This window comes from Gopherus flavomarginatus, chromosome 1 (genome assembly GCF_025201925.1).
Source record: "Gopherus flavomarginatus isolate rGopFla2 chromosome 1, rGopFla2.mat.asm, whole genome shotgun sequence".
NCBI classification, from domain to species: domain Eukaryota; kingdom Metazoa; phylum Chordata; order Testudines; family Testudinidae; genus Gopherus; species Gopherus flavomarginatus.
The window spans coordinates 95,132,939-95,146,045 of NC_066617.1; the positions used below are offsets into that span (position 1 = coordinate 95,132,939).

Below are 13,107 nucleotides of genomic sequence, written 5' to 3' on the forward strand. Positions count from 1 at the left end.
TAACCCCCAACCCCACGTGTCAGAAGCTGCTGACGGTGCACAAGAAAACTCAGTCCGCCCGGGCCTGGGATCGGGGTGTGTAGGGGGAGCTGAGCAGCGGTACCTGTTCTCCACCGGCACAGGGCGCCACTCGCTCCCCCATGAGCCACCCAGCACGTGGCAGCCTGGCGCAGCGGTGAGCAGGGGCCGCACGTGATCTCAGGCCGGGGCGGCGAGCGACCAGTGATGGGTCTGGCACGCAGCGGGACCGCCCACTTTGCTCCGTGGCCTCCCCAACTCAACGTAGGGGCCAGGTTCTAAGGCCACGCCCCGCCCCCAGCGCCATCATCGCCCCAAACCACGCACTGTCTTGGGATAAAACTACACTTCCCAGGGTTCCGTGCGGGGAGAGCTGCCGCTCCCATGTACGCTAGTGCGCAGACATGATAGGTCCCAGAAGGCTGTGCGCACAGCTTCTTGTCTGCAGTTGACAAGAAGGTGGGGGGAGGGTGCTAATAGATTGACCAATCAGTGTTCGTTAAAGGGGGAGGGGTCAGATGTTGGGAGAAATGAGCGAATGAAGAACACATTTTTACGGTAGCCCCAGTGGCCTAATGGATAAGGCATTGGCCTCCTAAGCCAGGGATTGTGGGTTCGAGTCCCATCTGGGGTGAAGAGAAGTTTTTTCCCCTTTCCCAAACTATTTATCCGTGTGACGCAAATTGCTCTTCGCAGGTCTTTCCACACTGTGCTTTCAACTCGGGGGTGGATTGAAGCCGCTGGAGGTGACTTGTGCCCAATATAGCCTTATGCATAACTCTGAACACTTTGAAGTGAGATGAGTTGAAGCATAATACCTCATCCTCCCAGCTGAAATTGTCTTTGACTGACTAACCCACAGCAGGGGAGGAACCACACCCTATCTTGCTGACCCTGATCAACATACAGTTTTATCAACTCCAAGCCTTTAAATATCATGCGTTTGGCTTCAAAATTTTGAGACTTTAATAAACATGTTGTTTTTTTTTTAATTTACTCACATCCCAGAAAGCAAATAAAAATAACCCAAAATCTCTTATTTTAAAGGCTCATGATTTTTTAATGCTTGGCATTGATAATATTATATGGCAATCAGGTTCAATAAAATAGAGTCGTCTGGTTGCCCACCTCCTCCCCCACTCTGGGAGCATAGCTTTTGGCAGATACAGCATAACGAGTTGGTTGGTTCATTAACAAGTGGAAGACAAAATATATGGCTCTCAATGTCACAAAAGTAACCATTAGACTGGATGAAGAACCCCTAGAACGGGTGGGCAAACTTTTTGGCCCAAGGGCCACATCTGGGAATAGAAATTGTGTGGCGGGCCATGAATGCTCACAAAATTGGGGTTGGGGTGCAGGAGGAGGTAAGGGCTCTGGTTGGGGATGCAGGCTCTGAGATGGGGCCAGAAATGAGGAGTTCAGGGTGCAGGAGGGGGCTCGAGGCTGGGGATTGCAGGGCGGGTGAGAGCTCCACTGGGGGTGTGAGCTCTGGGGTGGGGCTGCGGAGGAGGAGTTTGGGGTGTAGGAGGGTGCTCCAGGCTGGGATCGATGGATTTGGAAGGCTGGAGGGGGATCTGGGCTGGGGCAGGGGCTCAGGGGTGCAGGCCCCGGGCGGCACTTACCTCAGGCAGCTCCTGGAAGCAGTGGCATGTCCTGTCTCTGGCTCCTACATAGATGCACAGCAAGACGACTCTGCACACTGCCTTGTCTGCAGGCACCGCCCCTGCAGCTCCCATTGGTTGTGGTTCCTGGCCAAAGGGAGCTGCAGGGGCAGTGCTTAGGGCAGGGGCAGCATGCAGAGTGGAGCACCCTGGCTGCCCCTATGCATAGGAGCTGGGCTGCTTCCAGAAGCCGCGTGGAGAGATCCCCGACCCTTCTCCCCGCTGGAGCACCGGAGTGGGTCAAACTCCAGACCCCGCTCCCCAGCAGGAGCGCCAGGCCTGGATTAAAATGGCTGGTGGGCCAGATTAAGCTTGCGGGCTGCAGTTTGCAGTTTGCCCACACCTGCACTAGAAGAAGTAAGTTATTTTACCTAGCTAAGGAGTGAGATGTGTAATGATGATGACACCATGCTGTTTGTCACACAACAAATATAAAAAAACACCAAAAATGTTCATAAACTTGAAAAGATTTGAAAAAGTAACATGATTGGCCCTCACACAAAAATGCTAGCTTTAAAAAACAGCAATGTATCTTGCCTTCCCTCCTTTATGGCATCATGGAAATCTATAGAAGTTGATACGAAAATCAACTGATAGTAAATGCCAAAGGAAGATCTTCAAACTCCATTGGAAAGAGTTTCTTGCAACATCAGAAACTCTTAAGCAGAACAATCTAACAGTGGTATGAAGACAATGGACATAGTTAGGACACACATTAAGAATGACAACAACATGACTTCCATGGCAAGTGATCATATGAACAGGCCACTTAGCGAAACATTATACAGACCAATTGAAAAAGAAGCCAAATCCATCAACATGACACTCAGAAACCTGAACAGACCAGCACAAGAAAGAAATGGCAGAAAATGATGCATGTCTTGTGCTCCAAAGGATGAAGGGGAGAGGTCTGTATTTTTGTTTGTCTGGTTGGGGGGGGGGCGGGTGATGTTGCTTGGGGAAGAGTTGGTGGTGGTGGGATTTTTTCGCTTTTAGGATTCATGTAAGAAATAGAAACTTTAAATTTAAGCTGAAAGGCTCATGTACTCATTTGACTCCAGTGGTTTGGAGATAGCAAAACAGATAGCAAAATTCAAAATAAAATAAGTTAGTAACACTAGCTTGTGAGCACTAAGCTGCACACCAGTTTGTTGCCGTAAATTTGCTCACAAGGCACTAGGACTGCAAACATTCGTTTTTAAAGTGCTACTCATCAGTCCTAAGACGCTGGGCATTCAAAATACAGCAAAGGAGGCTTAAAAATAGCTCAGATGCCTAAAGCTCAAGTAAAACACATAAGGAAAAGTGCAAGTCACTTGTTTAGCCTGGATTAATGAATTCCTGGTCTCCTGCCCAGCATGAGTAGGTAGCCCAACTAAGTGTCTATCTCAGCTTGTCACTCGCCAGCCCCTAGAGCAGTGGTTCTCAAATTTTCATACTGGTGACCCCTTATATAAAACACTTTTCTATATATTTAACACGGTTATAAATGCTGGAGGCGAAGCAGGGTTTGGGGTGGAGGCTGACAGCTCAGGACTCTCCCATGTAATAACCTTGCAACCCCCAGTGTGAGAACCGGAGCTAGAGCCATTTCTCTGTGTACGAGCAGGGTCACGGGGCGGGTTCGGTCTCTGTGTCCTCTCCATTTTATTTACACTTTGTTATGGGCTAATCTCCCTCCGGCTCAGAGGTGAAGCCTGCGAGTTTGGCAAGTGTCACAAACTACCCAGAGCTGCGCGTGCCCCGTGGTGGGACGGTAAATGCACCAGGCCCCTGCAGGTCACACAGGGAAGCGGGGCGGTGCCTGGGACTGGGACTGCGACTGCTCAAGGGCGCCAGGCCCGGCGGGATGTCTGGGCACTGGGCACCCCGGGGACGGGACCCGACAGCGGCCCCCAGTCCCCACTCGTTCTACAAACGGGGCGGGGGGGGGCACTAAATCCGCGGGGAACGAAGGTCGCTGAGGCTGGAGGCAGAGACCGCGCCAGAAACTCCGCCCTCAGCCAGCGCGGCTCCTCGAAACTCCTTCCCTCAATTGCAAATCCGCATCGGTGCTCGATTGCCTGCCCTGCCAGCGCGTTTGGAGGGTGCGAGCATGCAAATAAGCCCTCTATAGCGCATCCTGCGCTGTCTGTCCTGAGCGCTTGTGCGGCGCCTCCTCTCTCTGACTGCGATGGACAGTTCAGCGCCCGATTGCGCCACCTCCCTCAGTTTGTTTCGGGATTTTTTAGCGCTCGATTGCTTTCCCCTAATTGGGGCGGAGTCTGCGCCAGATGTCTGCTTTCCATTGGCTGATTGGTGAGGCGGCTGCACACCATTGGCTGAGGGCACAGAGACACAGGCGCTGAGGGGGGAGATTGAGAAGATGGCGTCTCTGGGGTCGCCGCTCTGTACCCTGCGGAGCCTCCTTCGGGAGCTGCGCTACGTGAGCGCCCAGGCGGGCCGCCCCTACCGGGACATGGCGGCCTATCAGCACCTCAGGGAGGCCTTCCGCGCCCACCGGGTACGGGGCGGGAGGCCGCTGGCCGAGCCACCCCCTCCCCCCGCTGTAGGAAGCTGCCGGCAACACCCCCGTGGCCCGCCCCTCCCGCCTGGGCTGGGGAGCCTCGCTGAGCTCCGCGCGGCACTCGGAGTCCGTCCCCAGGAGCCAGGGCGGGGCGCTGCTCTCTGCTGCCCCCTGCAGCTCAGCCTGGCCGGGGTGCCGCTGCCGCGTTCCTCGCTTTGCGCAGAGTCCGGCAGCGACCCCGGGCCCGGGTTTGCCGGTCACCTGAGCTGCCTGCTGGGGCGCGGCGGGGCCTCCGGGGTGGAGGTGAGGTGACCCAACGCCCCACCGCTGCAGGAGCGGGACACTGGCCGTGCAGCGCTAAGCGGAGCGAGTACGTGGCGCGCAGCCAGCCCCTGGGTGCCCAGGGTCCGTTTTTATACACACTCTTCCCGTGGGGGACGTTGAGGCCAGTAAGGTCACTGTGTGTCTTGAAGGGCCCGTTAGCTTGTCGGGTGTGTGCTAAGCCTGTTGTTTGGCTTCCTCCTGTCTACAGATCACCAGTGAGAAACTCTGCAGGGCCCAGCATGAGTTGCATTTCCAGGCTGCTACTTATCTCTGTCTTCTGCGCAGTGTCCGTGAACACCTAGCTCTTCACCAAGAGTACCACGCCAAAGGGGAGCGCTCCACTGAGGAAGCTGCTGGCCTCGTGGGCCTTAAACTGCCTCAACAGCCAGGAGGGAAAGGATGGGATCCGTAGGAATGGAAGAGCTCACTAGACAGGTTTCAGAGTGGTAGCTGAGTTAGATTTTTGCTTTGTTACAATTCCTATTTATTGTTAAATAAAAATCAGTTTATTGAAACTTCTTTATTTAGGTTTCCTTGCTTAGGTTTTCTATTATTTTTAGGCTTAGATTCTCACCTGAAGGAGACACAATCTGCTTATCAGATGCTAGTTTCTGATGTGACAGACAAGGTCCAGGGAAACAGGGCAAAAACTCTCCCCTGACATGAGTGCTAATTTTTCTCATTTTCTAGAAACTTTCCTGAATCTCTGGATGAAATTGTATGTGTCTAATGTTACCTAGATCCTTCAAACAGTTATTTTCTAGCTGTCCTCCATATAGTAATTGGCTGTTTTAAGAGTGAAGACTGCTTTGTAAGAAAAATACCAGAGGATTCCTAATGAGAACAAGAGGTCAAGACTTCAGATCTGTGCTTAATTGGAAAGATTTCACTAGCAACTACGACCACAGTAGCCCATGCAATAGTAATTCAGATAGAAGAGCACCACCTACTGAATCATCAATTTCTACCATAGCTGTTTTTTTTAAATTTCTTCAGGGAATAGAATTGGGTTTTCTCTAAAGCCTTCAATATGTTGTATATCTTAAAATGTTTCACACAAGAGACCCAAGGGACATGGATTATTTAAGTAAATATGGCTACTATTCTTTGCTTAGCATACATGCTGGAACACTAAAGGGAAAAAAATGCCAGCAACATGTTTTCCCATTAGTCAGTAAATCAAGGTCTTCAACCTTTCATGATTCACCCACCTCTGAAAAAAGTTCTATCCCCAACTGTCTACTTTGAGACAGGAAGAGGGTATGAACTCCAAAGTCATGGGGTCTTCATGGAGAATGCCCTACCAGCAGCTCCTCTGTTGACCTCATGTATAGAAGTATCCCAGGAAGAGAGGTGATATCTCACGTAGAAAGGTCCCAGCCCATTTAGGAGTTGATAAGTCAAACTACTTGAAAGTCAAGAGGCAGCCAGTGCATGTCTGAGAGATAGATGTAATGTACTCAAAGAGCTATTTTATTTAACAAGTCAGCTCCTGGATTTTGCTCTAGTTTCATTTTCCAAATGGATTTAAGATAAAGCCTCATTCCAAGCTCATTGTGGTAGTCTGATTTAGAGATGACAAATCACTCCAGCCATGTCTGAATCTATGAGGAAATATTGCAATCTCTAGGCCAAATGCACATGGGAAGGAGCACTCCAGGTTGCTTCTATCTGATTCTATGGAGAACAGTTGGCATTTAGCCATCCTTCAACCCTAAAGTTTCCAGTGTTTGGGAGGGTTCAAGGATCATTGGAGTCAAATGGGGGGTGGATATAACCTCCATTAACTCCTCAAGATGCTTTCCCCTGCCCAGCATAATCATTTGGATTTTATCAGGACCACTATAGGCTGTTAAAAGCCAAGATGGATATATGCTAGGAATTGAAATGAGTAATGTGATTGATTTCCATAGCACGATTAAGTGTGCCTCACTGCTCAGTCCAGTGAATGTGATCAAAGGTAGCTGTATTATGTGCATCTTCCTTGTCAGATTTAAAAGCTTGATGACACACGTAGAATTACCAAACTACAATGTAAATTAGGTGAATGAGTGTGAGACAAATTGATGATGCTTCATAGAAACAGTGGTAGAAAAGCAGAGTGTGTTGAGGTTAAAACCTAGTATTACTAACTAGCACTAAGCACTGGCCCACTGGGCCAACCACTTTTTCCTTTCTAGCACCTCTTAACCTACTTTTTCCTCTCCTGTGGAGGGGTGGTCCTTCATATACCTCTTGAAACCCTCCATACACAAAAATATAAATATACACATTATTCCCAGCTTTACTTTGCCATTGTTGTAGTGATTACCCTGTCTCCAGCTGAGAAGGGGTGGGGGAGAGGAGGAGGAGGAGGGGAGATTTCCCTTCCTAACCTGGTTAAAGTTGGTTATTTTTGAGCAATGCAACATACTTTTCCCCCCTTCAACTCAAATTTTTATCAAGAACTTCAAATCTATAATCTTAAATCTGTTTTTTGATTTATATTTTGGTTCAATACTAGCCATGTGTAAAACTATTTTAATGTGTTCCTGTCAGGGCTGGCTCCAGGCACCAGCCGAGCAAGCAGCTGCTTGGGGCGGCCAACGGTGAGGGGCAGCATGTCTGGGTCTTCAGCGGCAATTCGGGGGCGGGTCCCTCACTCCCTCTTGGAGTGAAGGACTAGCTGCCAAATTGCTGCCGAAGACTGAAGCAATTGTGGCTTTCCTCCGCCCCCCGCCTCCTCATTTTTGCTGCTTGGGGTGGCAAAAACCCTGGAACTGGCCCTGGTTCCTGGACGCAGACGGAAAAATCTGGCTCTCTTGGGACTTGTAGAAATCAGTGGCTCTTTTGGGACACTAGATGGCAACATCGTTCTAGGGATTGGATAACTGGGAGGTTTGTGAGTTTGGATGGATAGCCAGTGCAGCGTTATCTTGTTTTTATTCTGGAGATCTCTTTGGTTTGAGCTAATTCCAAGAGCTCTTATAGCATTGCTCTGAAAACATAAGAAGCACATCCAACCCACTGGTCTTGCCAGATACACCCACAGGGACCTCAATTTTATGGGAGGAGTTTCTAAATAGTTGCTATTATGACTGTCATCTTTCTACCTGCACTGTCATAATTTCATTCTGCATTTTAACATGCTCTCTCTCTGAACTTACCCTGATATGAAAAGGGGAACCTTAAGGTGATGCTCAATTCCATCCAAACAAAGAAGCTCAGAAGGGGAAAAAAAATAACTTGTAAAAAAAAATTTGCTCAGGCATACATTGTTGCAGGTGCTTTGACACACAATTCCATTCAAGTATACTTTATTGGCATTAAAGTTATACAAATATTACCACACTGTAAATGGCAAAACAAAAGTATGTCTCTAGCAGACATAGATGCATCAGTCCATAAGCCAGGCAACTTTTTGGTACCATGGGGTAGGCAAATTCCCATTTTCTTATTTTTTAAAGTCCATGCATACACATTACAAAAACAGTTGATTAAACTACCACACATAAAGGTCAAAGATGGAATTGTATGGTTTCCCAGGAAATGATTCACGTAAGAGTAGACACTGGGTGAAAGACAGATATGGGCCATATTTTGACTAAAAATGAATACATCCTCACTCAGTCTTGGGTAATTTTTTAACATTAAAATAATGAAAACTATGCCCCATTGCCATGGCAACCACTAACAACCTAAGGGGGGGGGCACACCCTGCTTCATGTGAAAACATGTTATCATTCTACAGGCATTAAAATCATTATTTTTGGACTTACATCTTAGGTCACAGTACTTTACACATTGATTTTATGTATTTTTCCACTGTTTGCTTTAGATTTGACTGTTATGCAGCTGTGATTCCTGAATGAACAATGGAATTTGATTTAGAAGTTCCCAGAAAGGGTCCTTGAACAGAGCAAAGGTCTAAAAACATGAGTGATATGTAATGTAGATGCTCTTTTCACAGAACTGACCAAACCAAGAGACTTGGAATCATGGATGAATCTTTTAAGACCCACAGAGATCCAATAATGTGCTACCATTATGCAATATAAAAGACACCAATGAAATACCCAATGTATTTTACCATCTGTAATAGGGTGTACAAATCCCACACTGAGCAACAAGGGCTTAAGGGCTCATTTTAGGCTCAGCCAACCTCACCTCTCACACCTGCAGCAATGCTCCATGCGCTGGAGGAATTAAAAGGCAGCGAATTAGCTCAGCTAGGGAGCAGTGCTGAGGGGGAGCAGAGGAGAGCTAAACCGAAAGGCTCTGACAGCTGCCCAAGGGGACCCACTGTGAGAAGGGAGGATCTTCTGCAGAGACAAGCAGAGTGGGAAGTATCCTGTGGCCGTGGACAGCAGTGACTCCCTCTTCCTTCCTTTTGATTTGGATTTTCCCCACCAGGAGACAGCCTTGGACTGAGGTGACCCCAGTGGGGGAGATGAGAGGAAGAGGCCCAGGGAGAACAGCCTTAAGTAGTCTTGATTGCCAGGTTACTGGTAGCCCAAAGGGCCTTGGGTCGGAGCCTGGTGGAGTGGGAGGGCCCGGACTCCCCTCCTCACACCCCCCTTGGCAGTCCAGGGTTGTGGCCTTGACCACTATGCCACTCTTCCCAACCAGACCCTGAGTGGAGGCCATTACACCATTTCAACTGTAGAAAGAAAGATCACACATACAAGAAAACTTTGCAACAGCTTGAAAAACAAACAGAACCTTGCAACTACAGTGAAGAAATTGGCCATGAACTGTACAAATCAATAAGGTGATTGGGCTCATCCTCCACCAGAAAGAGTCTATATATTCTGTGACAAAATACTGACGTATGTGAAAGGGACCAAGTTCAAAGAGCCACTGTGTCTAGCAGTAGATCTCAGGTCAGAAAGGAATGCGTGGAAAAGAGCAAAACAGACAGACAAAAGAGACTGGCTGTTACATCAAGGGTGCTGGTAGCAGCAGAGGCACACTATCACAATCTTGTTATAGAGCCTACACAAGATCAACAGAAAAGCACAAGTGTCATTAAGGTGAAGATAATGATAGCATATACTCTATGAAAGAAAAAGCAGTAAATGAGAGGTTATTCAGCTGATTTATTTTCAAAGCCTTGTTTTGTATCAATGGTGAATCTCACACAGAAATGTGTGGCCAATATGAGCTATCTTGATATTAAAAATTATCAAGCCACAAAGAAACCCATTCAGAGAAAATTTGAAGCAGGCTTTGGTAACAGCCTGGAGATTATATCAGATAATCACAAACTTGTGGTGATACCAAACAACCTGTCTAAGGCAATATTAGATTCTCTCTGACTAAGAATGGCCTCTGAGCTGGATTCACTTTTCTCAGAAGAGCCTGATCAGGTCTCGAAGCCATGTACCATGATCAGATGACTGGATCTGAAGAAATCCAACACTGAACAAGTATAGCCTCCATCACCAGAGAGGCCTGATGATTACACCCTAATGCCAAAATCTCATGGACTTCCTCAAGATGTTGTTAGCATGGGACAAAAATGAAGCTATACCATCCTCACAAATTTGAAGATTCATACAATCCTTTTCCAAAGATTTTATATATGCCATTAGTGGAGGAGTGCTGAAACTTGCCAAGCATATCCGATTACCATGGGAAGTGAAATCCCTTGTGATGGGTTGGGTCACAGAGACCCCCTTGGAATTGTCACCTGATGTGCTGAGACTACCTCTGAGACTGTTTTCCCTGCCAGCTTGTGACTTCAGAACCCTGTCTTGTTGAGTTAGACTCACCAGTCTGCTCCAACACAGACCCAGGGTCTGAACCACGTACCTCAAAGCTGCAGACTTAACTGAAAACAGCTTAAGAAGTGTTCCTGTCTCCAGCACCCAGACACCCAACTCCCACTGGGATCCAAACCCCAAATAAATCCGTTTTACCCTGTATAAATCTTATACAGGGTAAACTCACAAATTGTCCAACCTCTATAACACTGATAGAGAGATATGCACAGCTGTTTGCCCCCCCAGGCATTACTTACTTACTCCGAGTCAATTAATAAGCAAAAGTGACTTTTATTAAGTATAAAAAGTAGGATTGAAGAGGCCCAAGTGATGATATCTTCATCATCATCTGGACCCATGGGAAGGAGGCCCTTGAGGAATTCCACCAGGATTTTAACAATTTCCACCCCACCATCAACCTCGAGCCTAGACCAGTCCACACAAAAGGTCCACTTCCTAGACACTACAGTGATAATAAGCGATGGTCACATAAACACCACCGTATACCGGAAACCTACTGACTGCTCTACTTATCTACATGCCTCCAGCTTTCATCCAGACCACATCACGCGATCCATTGTCTATAGCCAAGCCCTAAAATACAACCACATTTGCTCCAATCCTTCAGACAGAGACAAACACCTACAGGACCTCTATCAAGCGTTCTTAAAACTACAATACCCACCTGGTGAAGTGAAGAAACAGATTGACAGAGCCGGAAGGGTACCCAGAAGTCACCTACTACAAGACAGGCCCAACAAAGAAAGTAACAGAATGCCACTAACCATCATCTACAGCCCCCAACTAAAACCTCTCCAGCGCATCATCAAGGATCTACAACCTATCCTGAAGGACAATCCCTCACTCTTGCAGACCTTGGGAGACAAACCAGTCCTCGCTTACAGACAGCCCCCCAACCTGAAGCAAATACTCACCAGCAACTACACACAACACAACAAAAACACCAACCCAGGAACCAAACCCTGCAACAAATCCCGGTGCCATAGGCCCTAACCACATCACCTGCCTGTTCACCTGCACATCTACTAATGTGATATATGCCATCATGTGCCAGCATTGCCCCTCTGCCATGTACATTGGCCAAACTTGTTAGTCTCTATGCAAAAGAATAAATGGACACAAAATCTGACATCAGTAGAAGAACACTTCAATCTCCTTGGTCACTCAATAACAGACCTACAAGTGGTAATCCTTCAACAAAAAAAACTTCAAAAACAGACTCCAACGTGAAACTGCAGAACTGGAATTAATTTGCAAATTGGACACCATCAAATTAGACGTGAATAAAGACTGGGAGTGGTTGGTCATTATAAAACCTAATTTCCCCCTACTGTTACTCACACCTTCTTGTCAACTGTTTGAAATGAGCCACTCTCATTACCACTACAAAAGTGATTTTTTCCTCCCTTGGTATCCTACCGTTAATTGAATTGTCTCGTTAGACTGACCTCCCACTTGGTAAGGCAACTCCCATTTTTTCCATGTACTATGTATTTATACCTGCTACTGTATTTTCCACTTAATGCATCTGAAGAAGTAGGTTCTAGCCCATGAAAGCTTATGCTCAAATAAATTTGTTAGTCTCTAAAGTGCCCACAAGGACTCCTTGTTGTTTTAGGCAGAACAAAGTAAGTTACCAAGCAAAATGAAACAAAACAAGCAAGTCCAAGCCTAATACATTTAAGAAACTGAATGCTGGTAAATCTCACCCTCAGAAATGTTCCAATAAGCGTCTTTCACAGACTAGACTGCTCTCTAGTCCGGGCCCAATCCTTTCCCCTGGTACAGCCCTTGTTCCAGCACAGGTGGTATCTAGGGGATTTCTCATGATTGCAGCCCCCTTTGTTCTGTTCTGCCCCCTTTTATAGCTTTGGCACAATGCAGGAATCCTTTGTCTCTCTGGGCACCCACCCCTCCTTCTAAATGGAAAACCACCAGGTTTAAGATGAACTCCAGTACCAGGTAGCATGGTCACGTCCTGAGAGACCCCAAACCTTCATTCTTCCTGGCCTGGCTCACAGGAAGGCTTGCAAGTAAACAGAGCCATTTACAACCAATTGTCCTAGTTGATTGGAGCCATTAAGATTCCAAACCACCACCATTAATGGCCCACACTTTGCATAATTACAATAGGACCTCAGAGTTATCTTTCATATTTCTAGTTTCAGATACAAGAATGATACATTTATACAAATAGGATGACCACACTCAGTAGATCATAAGCTATGTAATGATACCTTACAAGAGACCTTTTGCATGGAGGATATTCCAGTTATATTATATTCACACTCATTAGCATATTTCCATAAAACATTGTGGAGTGCAACATCACACTGTTCTCCTGAACTTACTGCCAGAGACTTGGACGCTGTCTGCGGCGGAGGCAGTATACCTAAAATTCCTCTTTGGGCTCTCCCCTGGGGCAGACACTGTGTCCCCCAAAAGTAAAGGTGACCCTGATCCAGCTCACAGCTATGACAGACCCTTCACTGGTCAGCAAAATCCCTCCCCCAACCCCCTATTCATTCAGGTTAGGCTTGCTTCCAGCTACAGAGTTCTTGGGGTCTGTTCCCACCCCAGGAGTCACCAGGACCCCAACTTCGACCTTCAGGATACATGTCTCTGAGCACCTCTTCCACTTCATTCCAGTTCATGTTTTTGGGTTTCAATTTGTGCTTGTCTCTGGGCCTCAATTTCTTTGTTTTTTTAAGTCCAAGGCTTGCTGGCTCTCTCTTTCCTTCTTAGCAATTTGTAACCTGTGCAGTTATAGCTTCTTCTGAGCTTTACTCTTACCTATTTTGCTAATTTTTCTGCCTGTATTTCCATTACC

At 47.1% G+C, this 13,107-nt stretch overlaps 1 protein-coding gene and 1 non-coding gene across 2 annotated transcripts in view; both read left to right on the forward strand.

The window, feature by feature from the left end:
* Window positions 1-579: 579 nt before the first annotated feature.
* Window positions 580-652, forward strand: TRNAR-CCU (transfer RNA arginine (anticodon CCU)). The gene has a single exon. It is a non-coding gene; the product is annotated as a tRNA-Arg (tRNA).
* Window positions 653-4,010: 3,358 nt separating this feature from the next.
* LOC127051762 (putative RNA-binding protein Luc7-like 2) overlaps window positions 4,011-13,107 on the forward strand; it is a 73,041-nt gene continuing 63,944 nt past the window's right edge. The window contains exons 1-2 of the mRNA XM_050954531.1: window positions 4,011-4,185; window positions 4,721-4,847. Of these exons, the coding sequence (XP_050810488.1) occupies window positions 4,048-4,185; window positions 4,721-4,847 (265 nt within the window). The 5' untranslated portion in view covers window positions 4,011-4,047. The remainder of the gene's footprint in view (window positions 4,186-4,720; window positions 4,848-13,107) is intronic.